The sequence below is a fragment of the Sturnira hondurensis genome, unplaced genomic scaffold, assembly GCF_014824575.4.
Source record: "Sturnira hondurensis isolate 20B ecotype Veracruz unplaced genomic scaffold, ASM1482457v3 Scaffold0004322, whole genome shotgun sequence".
NCBI lineage: Eukaryota > Metazoa > Chordata > Mammalia > Chiroptera > Phyllostomidae > Sturnira > Sturnira hondurensis.
The window spans coordinates 504,657-525,523 of record NW_028076953.1 but is presented as its reverse complement, the minus strand read 5'-3'; the positions used below and the strand labels follow the sequence as shown (position 1 = coordinate 525,523).

At 42.6% G+C, this 20,867-nt stretch overlaps 1 protein-coding gene across 1 annotated transcript in view; it reads right to left on the bottom strand.

Moving 5' to 3' along the window:
* Positions 1-2,928: 2,928 nt before the first annotated feature.
* Positions 2,929-20,867, bottom strand: part of LRRC8C (leucine rich repeat containing 8 VRAC subunit C) — a 91,226-nt gene continuing 73,287 nt past the window's right edge. The window contains exon 3 of the mRNA XM_037045459.1: positions 2,929-9,439. Coding sequence (XP_036901354.1) covers positions 7,166-9,439 — 2,274 coding nt within the window. The 3' untranslated portion in view covers positions 2,929-7,165. The remainder of the gene's footprint in view (positions 9,440-20,867) is intronic.

Genomic DNA, 20,867 nt, shown 5'->3' with positions numbered 1-20,867 from the left:
CTGCAGCAGAAATATAAAACACAAAGCCCACACGCTGCCTCTTTTCCATCACTTTTCCCAAGATCTGTGTTGCCCGAGACTACTGATAGGAACTTTTTGCGTGGTGAGGTCTAGATGTAACTTGAGTTGAAATAAAATTAACTTCTTAAAGGACTGAAGAAGTAAACTAAAGAGAAGTTCATTTTCTATTTGTTCCCAAACTTTATAACAGAAGAATCTGCGTCAAAATAATCGGAATGTTTGAGATGTTTGGTGATTAGATCTTTGCCTAATGCTGTGTCTTTTCTGCAAAGTATTCAAACTCTGAAAATACTCTATTGTAATGGGGTGCAGAACATGGATTCCCGGAAAGTACGGGGACAATTCTCACAATCCTGTCTGTCTATGGGCAGGATTGGGGGAAGGGAAGAGTAGAAGGTGCAGCATTTAGGTACATTACATAACAAAAGGCCAGGCAATAGCTGTTCCTTCCTGAAGGGAAGAGGACTGCTGCCCTAGAACTGTCTACGTGACTGTGAGATCATGCAGGGAATCACAACATTGGGGGCAGGGAGGGGCATGGATGCGCACCCCAATGCCCGTGTTGCTGGGAACTCTTACCCTGACTAAAGATGGCAGCCAAAAGGGGGTCAAAGACACTGCGGACCTGACAAAAATGGTGGACACTAATGCACCGCAGGAAGAAGCAGATGTGAGATCACATAGGAAGTTCCAGACCAAGCATTTAAATTAGGGTGGGTTGCAGATCAGAGAGAGCCAGGATATCTGCAGTGAGAGAGGTCTGCCTGGAAGTCCACCTGGAAAAGATGGCTGCAGAGCTGACAGAGCTGCGGGCACCTGCCTAGCCACGCAGGCTCATGAGAGATGTTTGGATCTGGACAGTAACCGGGAATGTTGAGCTGCAGCCTTCTGCTTTTCTGAAAGACAGTGCCTCTAAGTGGCATTCTCTGAAAGTGGCCTGTTTTGGCAGGACTAGGTGTTTTTCAGGTGCTTTTAAAGAGAGAGGGACTTAATGGCAGAAATCTGCCATTATTCTAAATCTGTACAGCCTTTAAATAAACAAACCCTTTCCTTTTGCACCAGACTCTTGCACTGGGAGTCACGCTGCCTGGTGGTGGGCAATCAAACCCCACAGCTGCTCCAACCACCACGGGCTGGGTCTGTAACACTATCACTCACGGCATCCTGGTCATTTTCGCTCTTGCTTGTTCAAAATATCTTTAGATCTGAAATCTAAAGTATAGCCTGTATTAAAAAATTTACACAAAAAATAATGCAACTTATAGAGATCTTTTCACCTTTTTCCTACTTGGATATTTAGGATGACATTCCAACCCCTTCAGAAATATGTGGGCCCTGTGCTACGGCTAAGTATTCCTCTGAGTCTAAAATTGGCTTTAGTGACTTCCCTCTTCTTGTATGTTTCCACCCAAACCAAAATGCTTACAACTTGCTAGGCAACATTAGTAAATGAGTCAGTTTATTTCATTTCAATGTTTTTATCAATATTCTGCAAAAATGAAAGGCCTGAAAGATATAGTGGAAGACGGCAGTGGATAAAATCTTGTGCAAGAAAAGGGGCGATGTGCAAACCTGATAAGCTCAGGGAAGGCCTGTGTGGTGGCCTCACAAACTGGACATCTAAAGTAACCACAGGATGGTCTGAGATGAAAAACTTTCTAACAAAAAGCAGGTCAAAGCGGGCAGTCATGTCCTAGGCTGGTATTTTTTCCTAACAAAGGTCAATCTTTGCCTTAAGTGACCCTGTCTGTTGACCTTTGGAATGTCAAATTTCCTTTTGCTGGACCCCCCCACCGCCCAAAGCACAGGCACTGCATAAGGGGAAGACCACCAATCCCCTCATTGTTATCGTATTCACCATCCTGTACCCACCTGTGTAAAAGTGTCTATCATTTACCTTTTATCCAATCCCAGAGGATTCCCTGCTTTGCCTTCTCCTACCTCCCTAATCTATGACCAGTGGATTTCATGTAACCTCATTACACCTCCACTTTTGACTGTAATGTATAAAAATAAGGTGCTAAACTGCCCTTCTCCAGAGCATATTCTCAGCTCATTGAGGTTTTGTTTTCTGGCAATTACCAGTTGGGAGCAAAGAAACTCACAAAAATTCTCTACAGGCCTGAATGTTTCTTATGTTGACAATCCTATGTGCAAGTTGGACCGAAGTGACTAATGTCCCTACTTACTGCATTTCTCAGTTCTTGTCTCCAGAAAGTCTCTGGAGCTTTCACACAAAGCCATGTACGTGTCTGATACACAGGTTCCTCGGCCTCTTTCCCCACACTCAACCCTTCTTCATCTCACTAGTCCTTCAAAGGGCTGTCGGTCGATTATCAGTAAGATAACTGAGCCATCAATGACTACAGAAAAACATGTAAAGTCACAATTTAGCTTCAAAGTTACCAGTCATAAATTTGTATCCATGAGTGGTACAAATTTTCTTATAAAAGGCTTCCCTAAGCCTGGAGTGTATGTGGTTAACCAGGGGCGTCCTCCTAGCTATGCAGAACCCTTCTGATTTCTTTAACTAACCACAGTCTTTACCACCAAGTATTTACTGAAAGCTGGGCTGGCTGGACAGCAGTTGTACAATCTGATCTGGCAAATGGACAGAAATTGCACTCCAGATTACATATTAAGGCACTAATTACCCAAATGAAACTCCAGGGGCACTTTGTGTACATGCAGTGCGGTGAATTAAGGAAGGAAATAATTAGTCACAACTGCAGAAACTGGCTAAACACACAGTGAAAGAATGCATGCGGCCCATTTCCTGCAGAGCACAGGGAGCCCTGGTGGCAGAATACACAAAAACACCACAGAAGTGCAAAACACACACACACACACACACACACACACACACACACACGATTTCTCCAAATGAATAACAAAGGGACAAATCTCAACGTTAAATTACAAAAGTGACTTTATTTATTTCCTCTTCCTATGTACTACAGAGCCAGATAACATTAAGACATTTTATCATGAATTTGCACAATGACAAATCAACCTTCAAGCATTTTTCTTGACAGTCGTAGAGGTGTTGCCAGCATCTGAGACCGTCTGAACACACAGAGACAGTGACAGAACACAAGAGGCAGAAGGAAAACCGAGTGAGCACATAAGGCATTGGATTTCATTAAAAATATTTCACTAAAGAGGCAGAATCAGGTGAGGGGGGGAATGATGTTTAGCAGAAAACATATTTATACCACATTAAAAACCATGAATAAGAACTGTTATTTAATATGGTCCAGAAATTAAGTTCAAAGTCACATACCCCTTTTCAAAAGGTCTTTTGATTTAAAAAAAAAAATTCCTTGGGGTGAAAGGAGACCCTCTCCCTTTTTCCCCAAAATAAACTTTTAAGGATGTTACCTGTATCAGCAAATGGCTTGGGAAAATGTAATAAGAGTGGATCCCTAGTTTGGAAGGTTAGTATAACATTGTATTAGAAGCATATCAATGAGGCCTAAATCTGAAAGATCAGTGGCAGTTCTGGTCAAGACTGTCCAAAATTTCTTACATTCTGTCTGAACAGGCAAGGAACGGTGGGAAAACCTTGCAGAGCGTTGAGGCATCCCCCTCATGAGTAATGGCGCTGTTTGCTAAGTCGGGGTTAGCATGGAACCCTGCCCTGAGTTGCTGAGATCCTACCCAAGTGTGAACTATTTGAGTAACATAATCACTGTATTAATAAGGGAATGTGAACTGAATCTTCATTTAGTCTCTAAACACAAGTTGAAACTGATCTATTCACTACTGAGTACTGCTGATAGTTTTCCTAAAGATGTACCATGAATGTTCACTTTAAGTAAATATGTCATTACCATTAATCAGGTACTTAGTATGAAATTAGAGAGTAAAATAAACTACTTAAAAATGAACTTTTCTTACAGAATTAGAAAAATGAGTAACAGCAAACTTCCCTTGGGGGAGACGGCAACAAGAGGTAAAGATTTTGTCCTCTTTCCTAGTGTCAGAGATTGTCCTGCAAGAACTTGAGCTTGCTTATCCCAAGTAACCCAAAGAAGATGCCAGGTTGTGTAGGCCCCTCTTACACGGGATGGCTTGAGAGACAGGTAAGGAGCCACCTCTAAACGAACAAAACCCCCATGGCAGGCACCTTTCCCATGCCTTGCTGGAAAAGCAGGATGCCATGCAAACTGTTAGAACTTATTACAATAGCTGTATGAGGAGTATGTGGCAGAAAAAATGGTGGGTGAACAATAAAAAAAATGTACAATTGTAACTAACAGGTTTCACTGTACAACAAACCTTTATATTAAAATCACTGTTAAAAACAAAACAAAATAAAAACACATAACTACTTTTCAGAGGTGCGGTCTTCTTTTGGGAGTTCCATTGGGATATATTATACGCTCTGTTTCAACCAGACCATGAGCCAGACCGTTCTACACTTGCCCATTAAAACAGACCAAAAAGCATACCCATTAAGGGCTTCAAGTAGCCATAGGAGTTATGAGAACACTGGTGCTTTAAAGCTACATTGAGCAGTTTCCCATGAACCCTATAGGGGTTGCAGAAATAGAGCTAGCTGTTCTTTTTTTAGCAATTGCACTTGTAAAATACAAAAAAGATTAGGTAAACACCCCTTTTATATGAAGTTTATCTGTTAAGGAACTTCAGAAAAGTCAGCAGTTCAGTTACCTGAGTTTCCCATTTAAAGGCTAAGTAGTAATTGAATGCTTTTTACTTAAGAATGTGAACAAAAATCTATATTAAAAAGGGCCAGAGTCAGAAAATTTTGACTCAAGATAAAATTTGAGAATTTTGAAACTTTATAAAATCTAATAGAAACATCTATGAAGTTTCCCTTTTAATGAAAACATAAAGTCATAGGACTATACCAATTTATTGGATGTTATTTAAAACATAGGTTAAGGGTCAGCCTGCAAAATCATTAAGAAAGTGAATCAAATTCTTTTGGAACTTCGAGCAGATTGTTATAAGTGATAAGATAATTATTAGTGACTTCAGTAATGAACACATATGAGATTACGAATTAACACCAGATAAAGACTTGAGCATAAATATGATTTTTAACCTGAACAGGTCCCTTTTGAAGGGCAATATAGAAAATAACCATAAATTTCATACAGAAGAACAGTGCACCCAGTGTTTTAACGGTGGTTATCCAAGTTTACTCTCAGCCGGGTATTTCCGTGGAGCTCAGCTATGGACAGTCTCCCACGTTTTTTGTTTGTTTCTTTGTTTAAAACAGATAGGGCCATGTTCCTAAACACAGCACAACGTTCATCACCAGGATCCTAACAATATTCTGGAACTGAGTGTTTTATCCTATGAGAAACACAACCATGTTATTATTTTAAACATATTGTTTCAATTAGAGGTCAAAATAAATCAGTTATAGAAAATCACCATTCTAACACTTTAACATAGGGCAGAAATAGTGAAGCACTCTGGTCTGCATGATTAGATTATTAAATAAGTGAAAAGCATGTCTTTCCCAAGCTCCTCCCCCACGATGTGCTGTATCTAACACCAGGAACACAGATGCGGCACGTGTACCTGCAAGGAGCTCCGGTGGCGCGTGTCACGTGACCCAGATTAGCACTGAGCAGTCACCAGGATCAAGGAGCAAATTTTAGAGGTGGCATTTTGAAACTCCAAATCATCTTCCTGCTCTCTCTGCTGTGTCACAATACTGTCTTGCAGAAGACTAGGCTTGGAAAATGGTCAATGTGATCCGGTAAGTAACACGGAATTCCATGATCAGTAGTGCTGCTCCCGGACGGAGGGCACAGATCGTGCATCCGTGTTCCTGCACCACACAGCTCAACGGTTACTGAAAAATTCTTTCTGAGACCCACACCGTGTTGGATTTTTAAGTACAAAGATACATGAAAGCTCTACTGATCACTGGAAAAAATTATCGCTAAGTGACATCCACTTAGCAATTTGTTCACATTTCAAAAATAAAAGTAACAGAACCATTCTATGAGATACTTATTTTAAGCCAAAGAGAGCAGAAACTGTTCTGTGCTTGCCTCACTAGCACTCACAGCAAGGGCAGACTTAAGGGAAACTGATTAAATATATATATATATATGTGGATTACTCTGTGCAACAGGCAGAATTTGAATGGGTTCCACACTGCCAGAGGAAACACTGGGCTGGACTGGCGTGCACTGGGTCTTTAACAGAGTGCTTTAGTAGTGATCTTTTTTCCATCTGATTTAGCTACATATCAAGACACCAAAGATGATTAAATTACTCAAAAACCAGGCTTATATTCTATGATATTTAAATTTAATTATCTATTTTAATTAAAATAAATCTAACTTCTCTAAGGTTGTTCACCAGCACTACATAGCTACATTGAGATTAAAGGAGGGGGGCGGGCTCTGTATTTAGTTTTAAAATATTTTTAAATGTTAGTAAAAATGGAAATCAATTAAATTATAAAGGACCGATGCACGCATGCCAACTATGGAAGATTATTGTCTTCACTCACTTAAAAAACCCTCATCTAAGGATAACTTTGACTGACAGGTATTTGAAACAACGTAACTTAGGGTTCCCTTGGAGATGGGGGACAATTTTAAAATAATAATCTGTGACAATGCACTTATGTGAGTTTAAACTCCAGAAAAGAATGTCCTATATACAATGGAGGGCATGGCCAACAGAGAAGGCAGCTGACATTAAAACAACCAGCACAGATTCCTTGTGTACAGACAATGACAACAAAGGGAACTGTACAGATGTAAACAAGCTAAGAATGACCTTGGCAAAACAGCTTCATTTATTTTAAAAAATACTAAAAAAAAAAAAAAAGCAACTTAAAATTCTCTCCCCTTCACAAGAATGAACTGAAAACAACAACAAAAACAGACGGAACCATCTGTTTCTGCCAGTAGAAAACAATAATAGGTACACTAGGTTCCAGGACAAATAAAACTTTAAAATATTAATACTGAAAAAATACAATTAAATTTTTATTAAAAATACATACTCCTTACTCAATCTTTGTGTACATTTTGTTTCTTGTGAAAAGGAAAAAAAACATAAAATAGGAAGAGTATTAAGACTACCTAATTATGTATACTGTATTTGGTAGAAGCATGTATCAGTCAAACTTTAAAACAAAAATAAGTTATTCTGTTTTCATTTGCTCCCGGACGTCAGAAGGCAGAGTTTCAAACAGCGCATCTTCCACCACTAAGCCAGCCCTCTTCAGAGCCCGACAGTCGCCCAGTTCGGGAGGGAGGATTTCAAAGTGATTGCCTTTAACATCTAAGTAGGAAAGAAACTGTAAATTTCCAATTTTTGGTGAAAGTACCGAGAGGCTGTTTTTCCCAATCTTCAGAGTTTTAAGTTTCTTGCAGAAGTAGAGTTCATCTGGAAGTATCTCTACTTTGTTACAAGTGATGGAGAAATACTGTAAACTTTGTAGGACTCCGATTTCGGGTGGGATAAAACGAATGTCATTATAGGATAAGTCCAAGTATCGGATCTTGTTGCACAGGAAGAGGTGGGAAGGCAGCACCTCTATTTTGTTGTGACTGAAGGACAGACGCTCCAGGCTGGTGAGTTTCTTTATGTGCTCTGGGATGTAGGTGATGCTGTTGTGCCACAGTTTTAGCACGGTGAGCTTCCTCAAGTGCTGGAAGCTAACGATTTCCTCTATAGATTTCAGGTTATTTTCCTTGAGGTCCAATTCCTGGAGGCTGAGCAGGCTGAACACGGCGTGAGGAATGCGCTCCAGGTCGCAGTGGACCAGCTCCAGCTCCGTCAGGTTGGTCATCTTCTTTAGATTGTTGAGCATCACCAGCTTGGTGCCGTCGTTGTGGATGCACATCCTCTGAAGGTGGCTGGAAACGTCCACCACGGCCTGAGGGATTTTGGAAACGTTGCTTTTGATAGAGAGAATTTTAAGGCTTTTGAGATCTCGCAGAGACTCAAGGGTGACATTTCTGGAAATATCGTGACTTAGAGAGCCGACCAGGTAGAGCTCTTCCAGGTTGCGAAGTCCATACATCCAGAGGGGCAGCTCTCGCATGTCGTCAAACTTGACGCTTAAGACCTTGAGGTTTTCCTTCAGGAAAGAGAGTGCCGCGCTGTGGATTTTGACCGAGCACTGGTGCAGAGAGAGCTCTTGGAGATTGTCTAGCTGCGCAATAGTGGCCGGTATCATTACGTTCTTAATGATCTCAAGCTTTAGAGACTGCAACTCTGTAATCTCAAAAACAGTGTCTGGAAGGCCAGAGAGCATGATGAGAGGCAACTCTAGCCGGTTGTGGGCATTCGTCTGTAGCTTCTGTCTCAGTTTATCGGGGGTCCACTCGTTATTTAAGTTTAGCTGCTTTAATTTGTTTTCACTCACTTCAGAGAGGAACACTGCAAATCTCTTGGAATACAGAGGGTCATACTGATCTATCATATGAAGCATAAAAGCAAAGTCATTTTTCACATCGGGAATATCATCGATACCGGTCTCCTGCCGGACGTACTCAAAAGAGTATTCCCGTAGGGAACGGTAGAACAGCCAGTACAAGGTATAAAGGCATGTCAGTCCATAGATACTTACAAAGCACAGGTAGCAGAAGGAAAGTTTTGAGAACAGGTGGGCCATGGTATGATTGCAAGAGAAGTTCTTGTATCCAGTCATGTCCTGAATGTCAACATTACAGTCCACTGTAAATTGGACCTTGGAAACCAGGGCACTGTTGTACGCAATGATGATGAGAAACTTTATAACCTTAAGCACAGTCTGGCGAACATACATAGCATATAGTATATCACCTTCTTCTACATGCAGCCTGAACTTCTTCACCTTCTCAAATAAGGCCTTCGCTTGCTCCCCTTCCTTCTTATCCAGAGCCCCTGCGGTAGTTTTGTCCACCACAAACTTCTCAGGAATGGACTTCAATGACTGAGAGTTGACCAGGTTGCCTTCTGGGCCAGACTGGGTGGTGTTGGACCTGCTCAGGTTGTTCTTCCTGTTGTCTTTCTCCTCTGAGTCCTCTCCGGACACTTCCGACAAAGCCCGTGTGGTCCAGGGGGAGTCAAAACACTTCCCCAGGATGGAGATAAAATGTTCTATTTTGGAGCTGGAGCCAGGGAATTTGAACCAAAAGTTGCTGCAGAGCATGAAGACCAGGGTATGGATGAGGACGAGGTAAGGGAAGTACTTGGCATACCAGTGGAGGGCTCGCTCATAGCACATCTGGTTTATAAAGCTGTACTGCTGGAGGTCCAGGTCGGTCTTCAGTCCTTTCATCTCCACAGTGACAGGGGTCGTGGACGACGGTTTAGGTGGAGGCAACGGGGGCATTGTGGCCACTGCCTGAGAGCCATTTGAAACGGAAGAGTGGTTCTGAGATGGCTGAACTCTTTTCGGAAGGCAAATTATCTTGTCTTGCATGACCTGAAACACAGAAATAATATTTTCAAATTATATTATTCAAAGAGCTTTCATAATGTCATTAGTGCAGAGAAAGCAGCAGTAACATCCAATAAGTGTCCATTTCCTCTGTCTGGAGAACACAGTGTCCAACTCCAGCATGAGGCCTTATTCTCAACCCACATGTTGGAAAAAGAAAATATATGACCTTGTCAATCATGTCTGAGTTATGACATAAAACACAGCATTTTATGTTAAGATATAAAACAACTCACAACAAAATAAATCTTTTTAAAAAGCCACGCATTTTTCCCCCTCTTGCTGAGGCCTGGGAAGTACATCCCATTATCAGACTCAATCTTGAACTGGATGGCTCCCAAGATTGTATCAGCTTGTGGATAAGAAATGAAAGGATTGAGGACTTCTGCCAAGATGGAGGCATAGGTGGAAACACTGTGCCTTCTCCCACAACCAAGTTTGAATACAACAAAGGTTTGGAGAACAAAGACACAGCCAAAGAACAGAAAATTGAATTATACTAAAGTCCGACAACAACGAACCGTTCAACGGGGATGGTAAGAGGGGCGGAGCCAGCAGCGGAGCAGGGTCGGGCAGGAAAGATCCCCCGACCTAGGCGCACAAGTGGCCGGACACAGTCAGGGTGTGAGGGAGACTGACCTCGGTCGCACATTCTCGCACAGTGAGATGGACCACGCAGGCCCCAGCGGGCGAACCCAGTGGTGGAGGGCTGATGGCCGCGGCACACTAGCGTGCAGTGGGACGAAATGCGAGGGCCCCAGCGATGGTGGCAGCTGCGGCACTGGTGGCGGCGGCGGCAGCTGCGAGAGGCAGCAGACGGGACCACCACTGCTCCTCTTTGGCCCCGCCCCCCATATAGCGTCACAACCCAGCCACTGAGTTGCCCTGCTCTGGTGAACACCTAGGGCTCCGATCCTGATATGTAACAGGCACAAACAGTTCAAAAGATGGCTCAAGAAGAACTCAAAGTCCCAGAGCCCATAGCTCTAAGTGACCAAGAGATTGCCAGCCTCTCAGATGCACAGTTCAAGACACTGTTTATCAGGATGCTCACAGAACTGGTTGATTTTAGTCACAAATTAGAGGAACATATGAAGGCTAAACTAATCGAAATGAAGGGAGATGCACAGGAAACCAATAGTGATGGAAAGGAAACTGGGACTCAAATCAATGGAATGGACCAGAAGAACGAACGAAACATCCAACCAGAAAAGAATGAAGAAATGAGAATTCAAAAAAATGAGGAGAGGCTCAGGAACCTCCAGGACATCTTTAAATGTTCCAACATCCGGATTATAGGGGTACCAGAAGGGGGAAAGAAACAGCCACGAGTGGAAAACTTATTTGAACAAATAATAAAGGAGAACTTCCCCAATCTGGTAAAGGAAATAGACTTCCAGGAAATCCAGGAAGCTCAGAGAGTCCCAAAGAAGTTGGACCCAAGAAGGAACACACCAAGGCACATCATAATTACATTAGCCAAGATTAAAATGAAGGAGAGAATCCTGGAAGCAGCAAGAGATAAGGGGACAGTCACCTACAAAGGAGTACACATCAGACTGTCAGCAGATTTCTCAAAAGAGACTTTACAGGCAAGAAGGGTCTGGAAAGAAGTATTCCAAGTCATGAAATCCAAAGACCTATAGCCAAGATTGCTTTATCCAGCAAAGCTTTCATTTAGAATGGAAGGACAGATAAAGTGCTTCTCAGATAAGGTCAAGTTCAAGGAGTTCATCATCACCAAGCCCTTATTATATGAAATGCTAAAGGGACTTATCTAAGAAAAAGAAGATGAAAAAGATGAACAGTGAAAGGACAGCAAACTCACAGTTATTAACAACCACACCTAAAACAAAAGCAAACCAAGAGGACAGCTAGATCAGGAGTGGAACCATAGAAATGAAGAACACATGGAGGGTTAGCAACAGGGGAGTGGGAGGAGGAGAAGGGGGGAGAAGGTACAGAAAATAGCATAGACAGTAGGTAGAAAATAGATAGTGGGGAGGGCAAGAATTGTAGGGGAAATATAGAATCCAAAGAACTTGAGGCACGTGGTTATAAACTAAGGGGGGGAGAATGGTGGGGGAGGGAGTTTGTGGGTGGAGGGGAATGAAGGGGGGAATAGAACAACTGTAAGGGTATAATCGATAAAATATATATTAAAAAAAGAAATGAAAGGATTGAAAGGAGGAAATATGGAAGAAATTCCTGTCTTTATCATTTCTCTTTTCTTTCTTCCCATATCCTGAACTATATGCACAGATGAATGTGAACGGCTTTAATATAATGGGGATTTCCTAAGCTTTTATAAAAACCATTTCTTCAGAGAGAGGTGAAAAGAATTTCTTCAGAGAAAGTGTTCTATAGTAAAATAATTATGTTTGAATTTGCTGGCTATTCACACAAAATATTACATTGAGAACTCTATTGCTCTACCAGTACTTTAATTCGTTGAAAAGCATAGTAAGCCAGCTGCACGAGTGTCCAGCAATTTAGTAAGATTGCAGTCTAGGTAGGAGAGAATGTATCCTTCGTGAAGATTAGGTAGTTTGCAGCGGAATACACCTTGAGTCAATCTGGAGGGATCATCCCCAGGAAGAAATACATGTAAGTGGTACTTTATGAGTAATAAGCAAATAGCTCAGGAGAAGAACAGTCAAGGAATTGAAAGCAGTGACATGTGTAATTAATAATGCAGGGAAAGTCTATTTACACCTTAAAATATCAAATGGCTTAGAAATCCAAAGTGTTTTAGTAATTCTGCAAAGGCAAAATGGTTAGTGATTTTGTAACAGCAAAGCCCTTTATACTGATTAATGAAATAGAAACTGACTCCATTGCAAAGTGGACCGCCATGGCCACAAGCTGGTGACATGGGAGATACAGCCCACCACAGAGAAGTACAAGGTTTAGCAATGGAGTGGAGTGTCCAACACCTAGTAGAGTGCCTGGTGCATCGGAGACACCAGCACGCATGTGCTGAGAAAGCGGATGAATCTAGAACGGATGCTGGAATTTCCAGTTCATAGTTGCCATGGGCCTGGGTGTGTACCGTACCCCTCCTAGAGATGAAGATAAGGATGGTGATTATAGCAACAACAGCGACAAACTCCTGTTGTATTTAATATGCAACTGGCCTTATTCTGAAAATGTCGTGGGTATTCATTCTTTTACTTGTCACCTTACCCGGCCGAGGCAGGCCCTCTCACTTCACAGATGAGGAGAACAAAACACAGAAAGGCCGAGTCACTTGCCAATGGCATCCAGCCCAGGCTGCCTGGATCCAAAGTCCAAACTCTTATTTTATTTTATTGAATTCTAGGATTAAACAAAAAAGTTCCCAGTCTGACTTTACTATTAAGTACAAATTACCTTTTAGGAATTATTCCTGTTCCAGGGGAAAAACTTAGTTCTTCTCATAGGCTAATGCAGATAACCATTAAAAAAAGAGAGAGACCAGGAAAAGGGGGCAAGTTTTGCCACAAGACTTATAAAAACTCTGTCCTGGAATATAAAACGGGGGGCTAATACTTAGATAAATGAAAAGAAGACAGAGAAGATTAGAAAAACGTGACTGCGGCCCTGACTGACGTGGCTGAGTGTGCTGGGCAGCATCCCACACGCCAAGGGGTCGCCAGTGCGATGTCCAGTCAGGGCACATCCCTGGGTTGTGGGCCAGGTCCCTGGGTGGGAGTGTGCAAGAGGCGACCGATCAATATTTCTCTCACACACTGACGTTTCTTTCTTCTCTCTCTCCTTCTCCTTCTCCCTCCTCCTTCCCCACTCTCTAAAAATAAGTACTGTCAATCTGTATGTCAAATATTAGAAAAGCTTAATTTATTTCCCTTTAAGATAAGTATAAATAAAGTGTTTAATTTTTATTTCAGATCTCAGTTATCTTGGGGTCAAGCATGCTCTCAGGGAAATCCCAGGAACAGAACACAGTAGGAGAAAGCCTAGACAAATGCCAGATTATCTTAAAGGAAACTAAAAGTGAAACAAGAAAGAAGTTCAGTGTTGGTCTTATGTTCCGGAAGTTTTCCTCTTTGTGGTCTCACGAAATGTTTCTACCGTCTGTGGAGTGGGCAGAAGGTGGGAGCATGAGACCAGCAGGGAAAGGAGTGTTTCCCTCAGTACCTTCTCCAAGAGTGACACCTTCGAGTTAATATGACATTGTTAGTGGTATGATGAAAATACAGAAGCATCGGTGTGAAAGCAAGATCAGTGAGGAACTAAAGGCAGGCTCCTTCTTAAGGCAGGTGCCAAATCCCCAAGGAGCAGCCAGGCAGACCCATTCCTGTTCCTGTGCCCAGCCCCTTCCCAAGCTTGCTTCTCATGATGGGAAATGACAGGTCCCCACACCTTGGGTGGGTAGGCTTCAGGTTAAGCACTGTACCAGAGTGCCCAGCTAACGGGCAAGTCTGGGCTGAAATCCTCCTCTGCTTACCTCGCTGGGCTGTGTGACCCTGGGGCCATGGCCACACAGTGCGGACGATTTTTATTATTCTGTACAAAGGCACCTGATCAGTGCCTTCTGCCACTCCAGGGAGGCAGGTCATACTCTCCCCATTCTACCAAAGAAACTGACCAGGGATCAGAGAACTTAGGTAATATACCTACCTAAGTTCATAATATACTTACCTACGTTCACAAAGCTAGAAAATGCGAAAGCAGGAATTTAAACCCGTCTCTCCGTCCACAGCCTACTGTCCTTCCACACCCTACACAGGCCCCTCACTTCTTCAAGCTTCTGCCTGGGAGCCTCTAAAGTGAGTGGCCCAGCGTAGTTCCTCTCAGCCTCTGACATCAGATTTCTCTATCTTCACAAAGATATCATTTTTAATACGTGCCTACTATACATCCCAGGAAGGTTTTAAGGAAGGGGTGATACACCTTACCAATCCCAGGAAGGGAGGGTAAAAATCTATAATCTAAAGTGTTTCCGTGGAAGCAGAAACAGACCTACCAGGAGTCTGCCAGAACTCAGGGTGGGCACTAGACTGGAATTGACCCCATGTCCCCTACAGCTTAAGGAGCAGCGGACATCTAGGTGACGGAAGTACATAAAATGCTCTGTGAGTCTTTATAATTAAAGGCCCTGGAGGAAGAAAAATATACAAGTAAATTTGTTCCATGATTGTCATAATATCTAGGTACTATTTCTGAGAAATAAACCTAAGGGTTGCAGGGATTACAGAAATGGGTTCACTAAAATTAGGATTTATTAATTATCATTTTGTACATTATTTTGAGATGACACAACAACTGTGAAAGGGTAAAGTCAGCCCCACTTGCTGTTGCGGCACCATTTGCCGAGCAGGCCCGTGACCCTGTCAAACACGACTCCTGTTTTACTCTTCTGAGCTTGTCCCCAGGACTGGGAATTACTGGAAAGCAAGACCAGCACTAACCACTCCCTGCAGCCACAGGTGGAAGATGACATTGGAACAAACTGCAGCCTCGTGTTACAGCGCCCCAACAGCCCAGGGGCCACACAACAGCAACCCCCCACACACCATACACACACACTTTTTAACCCAGTTATGATCCAGTAAAAGTTCAAAGCCCCCACCACTCAGGCTGGTGTATCTCTCCACATCATGCCCCTCTCCTTTCTTGGAAAGTGAATAAAAACTCCATTTTCTACACTTCCTTCTCTTTGTGAATTCTTTCACAGCCCCTGTCACCAACCACCCTAACAATTTGGTGGCCCATATGGGGACATTCTCTCTGTCTTCCTCTCTCCAGCCTCCCGAGACTTGAGACTAGGGGAGCAGTGGGCAGGGAAAGGTCAACCCGGGCTAACCCCCAAGCCCCGTCTCTGCAAGGTTTGGAGGGAGGATTCTAAACTTCTCTGTCTTTCTGGACTCTGTGGACAGCCTCCTCCTCTCCCGTCTTCACAGCCAGCAATCAGTCAGTCTCCCTGAATCTAGGGATGAAACCAGCCTGTTGATGAAGGTGATAGCTTACCCCCTCGCCTTGTTGTCAGAAACCCTGGTACTGATCACTTCCCCAGGGTTTTAGCTGGGGGGGGCGGGGGGGCACCTCCAACCATCCCCCTGCTGGTTTGGCCTATTCTCAGGGCCCAGGGACACCCAGCTCTGAGGCAGAACCTTGTGTTTGGTTTGCCCTCAGGCTTGAGGACACTCAGCTCAGGCCTCAGACTTCTAGGTTGTTTGAGTCAAGGACGCCCTCCTCGAACCTTCCTTTGCCCTGCCCCTCAATTGTTCTTGTCCTTGAGATAGCTTTTCCTTTCCTTTTTTGTAGTTCTCACCATGGCCAAGACTCAACTGACCCCACCCAAGCACTCCCCATTGGGTTGTCCACTTACGAACTTGAAGGCTCTGCGACTTGCCAACCTCAAGCCCGAGCCCTGATTTTCTGTTGCAACATGGCCTGGCCTCAACACAAACTTGGTGACCAGGAAGCCTGGCCCGTGAGCAGATCTTGACTAGAAGAGTGTCCTCCAGCTGGACCTTTCCTGCCACAGTCTCGATCCTTAGGTTTCTTTCGTTCTCCAGAGGAGGAGACGAGCTTTTAACCTTCAGCGGGGACTCCAGGGTTCTTTCTCCTAACTGTGCCTCTCTGTTCAAATCTGCCTCACTCTACCACTTCTCGGGTCTGTCTTGCTACAGAGTAATTGCCGTCTTTGTTTTCCAGCTGAGCAACACTCTAATCCCTTAAGGCCTGCTCTTTTAATCAGTATCACTCAGCACAGGGTAACTCTGTTAATCCTTTACACGCCTAATCCAAGGCCCACATTCAGCTCTGTTTGGAATTAGGCTTGGCTCCACTGTGCCCACGTTGAGTAAAAACAAGGGTGCAAAGGGAGAAAATCTTGTACACACATACACACACCCCTCAGACTGTAAAACACTCCATATTCTCCTCTTGGAGACCTGGGAGCTGCTAAATCCCAGGAAAAACTGGGCCTGTGTTTCACTGAAGAGAAAAAGTGGCATTTGAAACTCAAGCCGCTTTTTCGCCCTTTCGCCTGATGAAACCAAAGTCTTTGTAGGAGAAGCTGGCTTTCTTTTCCTACATATTTGAAATGCAAAAATACCTGGACTTCTTCAAGAACTCTTGTCTAGGCCATCTTCCAAAATACAAATTTTGGCCATGGCTGGAGTGGCTTGGTGGATTGAGTGCCAGCCTGCAAACGAACCAAAGGGTGAGTGGTTCGACTCCCAGTTAGGCCACGAGCCTGGATTGCTGGCCAGGCCACCAGTGGGGGAGTGCAGGAGAGGCAACCACACAGTGATGTTTCTCTATTTCTCCCTCTTTGTATAAATAAATAAAGCCTTTTAAAAAATAAATAAAATGCAAATTTTGAGAAGATAATTCTTATCAAAAAGGGGGGTGCTGTTGTGTGGCCCCTGGGCTGCTGGGGGCGCTGTAGCACGAGGCTGCAGTTTGTTCCAATGTCATCTTCCACCTGTGGCTGCAGGGCGTGGTTAGTGCTGGTCTTGCTTTCCAGTAATTCCCAGTCCTGGGGACAAGCTCAGAAGAGTAAAACAGGAGTCGTGTTTGACAGGGTCACGGGCCTGCTCGGCAAATGGTGCCGCAACAGCAAGTGGGGCTGACTTTACCCTTTCAAACTGTTTTTTTGGGAAAAAAAGGAACTCAGCTTCCTTAATTCTAAGGTCAATGAGATAAACTGAATTTCTTGCATTTGTTTTCTACAGGGAAATGTTTACAAGAAAAACAGTGTCAAAGTTCAAGCTTCCTCAAAGAAACAACCCATAGATACCATGCCCTAAAATGCTGCTCAGATCTGGGACAAGAAATCAAATATTTAAAATTGTAATTGTAAAATTTATACCAGCAAAGAGACACATTTCTAACTGGCATAAATACAAACTTTATCACACACTGCATTATCTTACATTGTCTACGCAATATTAAAGCCTTTTAATAGTAATTTTCACTATTTTAATGTTCCTAACTTTGTATATCATTTTTTACTGATATAACATTTAATGATATAATGATATAACATTAATGTTCATAACTTTGATTGTATATCATTTTTAAAATTCTCACCTAGGGACTTTTTTCTCCATTGCTTTCAGAGATAGAGGAAGAAACAGAGAGAGAGAAACATCAGCTGGCTGCCTTCTTGTATGCGCCCTGACTGGGAATTGAACACACGATCCTTTGGTCCATGGGACAATGTTCCAACCAACTAAGCCACACCAGCCATGGCTGTATGATATATCTCTGATGGCTGTTATTTGATTCTTTGTCCTTCGTTAAAATAATAGCACCATTACAATGTAGAAAAATAAGATCTATTTATTTAGGCAGTTTCCAGAAAAGCACTGTAATGAAAAGCAGAACCCACTAAGGTACAAGTTGAAAAGTGTACTTGCATGAATGTGAAACCAGAGGGCTGAGGTTAAAACAAAGAAACCAAAACAAAACCCTTAGCTTCAATACAACTGCCTGAAATAATAAAGATAGAACAAGATCAGGGACAGCTTACCTACTACCTGTCAGAGCTACAAAGGACACGAACGACGAACGTCGAACGTCAGGGTGGTGGAGGCCAGGCAGAACACAATTGCTGAGGGGTTCTGAGTGCGCCCTGAGGACAGGTCAACCACTTTGGTCCTTGTTATGTTAGGGTTACCAAGAAAGATAAGCCCTTCAAGGCCAAGCACAGGAAAAAGACAACTACATCTGTAATTAGTGTGATAAGGGCTCAAATTCAGGCTTGTCTATCACAACAAACTTTATAATCAACTTATCTAACTCCCCCCCAAAACCACCCCAAAACAAGCCACTGCTGTTATTTTTATTGGGATCACACTGCAGTTATAATTTATAAAGTACAGACATTTTTATGGTGTGCGTTTCCACTTGTTTACATTTATATTTGTGCTTTATTTTTTCAGGACTGTTTTGTAGCTTTCCTCACATAGATTTTGGACATTTATGGTTAAGTTATACCTAAATCCTTTTTGCTGCTTTTCTTAAAAAACGCTTTTAACAAAAAAGGTAGAGTCCTCCCTCCACCTTTCCTTACGCCCATGCTGATTCTTAGCAAACCCTGATGAGCCTGCTGTACGCTCTTCCCGGCCTACCCCTGTGCATTTACATATACACTACATATACAAGCATGGGCCTTACTACACGGGTCGTTCCTGTGCCTGGAGCTTTCCATCTTCACTGCATGCCTTGGAGGCCCTAATGCACTGGCACAGAGGGACCTGCTTCACTCGAAGGAGGGCAGAGTCGAGTGCGTGTGCTGCCCCATCCCCACAGTGAGGTGCATTTAGGCAGTTTTTCTACTAAAACCAGTGCCAGTCACCAAAAAACCCCAGGCCGTCTGATTTCACATGTCATTCCACAGAACAGAACGAAGAACAGACCGACCAGTGGTTGCCACAGGTTCACTGCAAAGGTTCGGCTCCTGGAAATTCCTTGGGGTGTTGAGATTCTTTTGCAGTGTTAAGAATTTGCGCATGTTTTAAAACTTCAAACTGTGTGTTCCTGAAGATGGGCAGGCTAAATGCTGTCTAATGCCAATGGCAATCTACTAGCATTTCTTTTTGTTTCATATTGTCCTTTAATTAAAAACAAACAAACTAACTAATCAACTCATTCTTTTCACAAGTGAATTTAATCTATTATATTATTTTGCCCACTCATACTTATTTACTCATATTTAGATTTATTTCTGTATTTTTATTTTTCTAAATACCTTTCCCTCCCTTTACCTGCCTTCTGTTGCATTAGCAACACTTTCCATATAGAATTTCCCAACCCGCTTCAGCTGATTAGGAAAGTAAAAATTGTGTGTCTATATGAAGATTGTACTTCTATAATAGAGGTTACCTATTTCTTAAAACATACACACTTAAAGGTTTAGAGTCTCTATCCCACTCCAAGCATGCTTTAACTGCCCACTGGACTATCCCATTTTGCCCTTCCCAGAGTTTGTTTTACCTTTCTTTTGAAATGCACATTTTTGGATAATCTATACTTGATTGTGATTACTTATATATTTACTAAATCATGTGCTCAACAGTTTTCTTAGATCGTAGTATTTTCTCCCTGGGTTCATTTTACTTTTGGTTAAGGTATTCTTTTAATACAGATTTGTGGATAGAAAACTCATTTACCTGTATGCCTGAACATGTCTATATTGCTTTCAATCTTGAATAACAGTAAGTTATACAAGTCTCTGTTGATACTAATTGTCCTTCAGCACTTTAAAACAGTATTATTCCATTTTCTTCTGGCCTATATTCTGCCAGTGAGAGGCCTGCCATCAGCTCCAGTTTCTTCTTTATTGGGCAATCTATTTTTCTTAATGGCCACAGTTTCACTTTAATTTTGTATGTTCGTGGATTAATACTACTCGCTATCTATAGCTGAGGACTTTCTTCAATTTTGTAAAGTTTTTAGAAAAATTTGCTTCAAAAATTGCTTCCTCATTTCTTCCATTTTCTTGCAATTCCTATCCGACAGAGGTTGGAGCCAGTGATCATCTTCCATGGGTGTGTGTGAGCTTTTTAATCCCTGACTTTCTGTCTAAACTCTGGGTAAATCCGGAACTGTTACCTAATTCATTACTTCTTTCTGCATATTAAGTGTAGTCTAATTATTCCACCGCTGATATTTTTAAATTCAGTGACCTTTTTTTTAGTTCCAAGATTTCTAAGTTTTTAATATTCATTTGCTCTTATGTCATATCTACCTACTTTTTGTTTCAAACTAAGTTTTGAAGCAGACATGAAGTTAAAATAGATCAATTTACAGTGGCCAAAATAGACCAATTTACAGTGGTCACTGTAAACTGATCTATTTTTTTAATATTTTATTTATTTATCTTAGAGGGGAAGGGAAGGAGAGAGAGAGAGAGAGATATCAATGTATGGTTGCCTCTCGTGCGTTCCCTGCCAGGAACCGGGAACTGGCCTGCAACCCAGGCATGTGCCCTAACTGGGAATCGAACCGCGATCGTGTGGTTCGAAGGCCCGCACTCAACCGCTGAGCTACACCAGCCAGGGCTAAATTGATCTATTTTAACTTCATGTTTGTTTCAAAACTTAGTTTTATCCTAAGCAACAACTGCTGATTTTGTTGAGCGCTTTTCTTCATGTGTTCTGGGTGTCAGGCTTGTTCTGAATAGGAAACTATTTCCCACCACCTGTTGCACACTGTTTTGTGGTTTCCTGCACACTCACCCCCACCCCCAAATCCACCATTAGGTCTTACTGTGGTGTTCTGATGTTCTACTCTAGTGTCTGGATCTCACAAATCCATTCAGGGAGACAGCGGGCAGGCTGACTCAGTTCCTGGCTGGGAGGCACCCCAGATGCACAGTTTCCTTTAAGGCACCAGATCCAACATCGAGTTACTTGCCATTCTTTCCAGCTTCCTTTTGGGAATGGGGGCCTTCAGC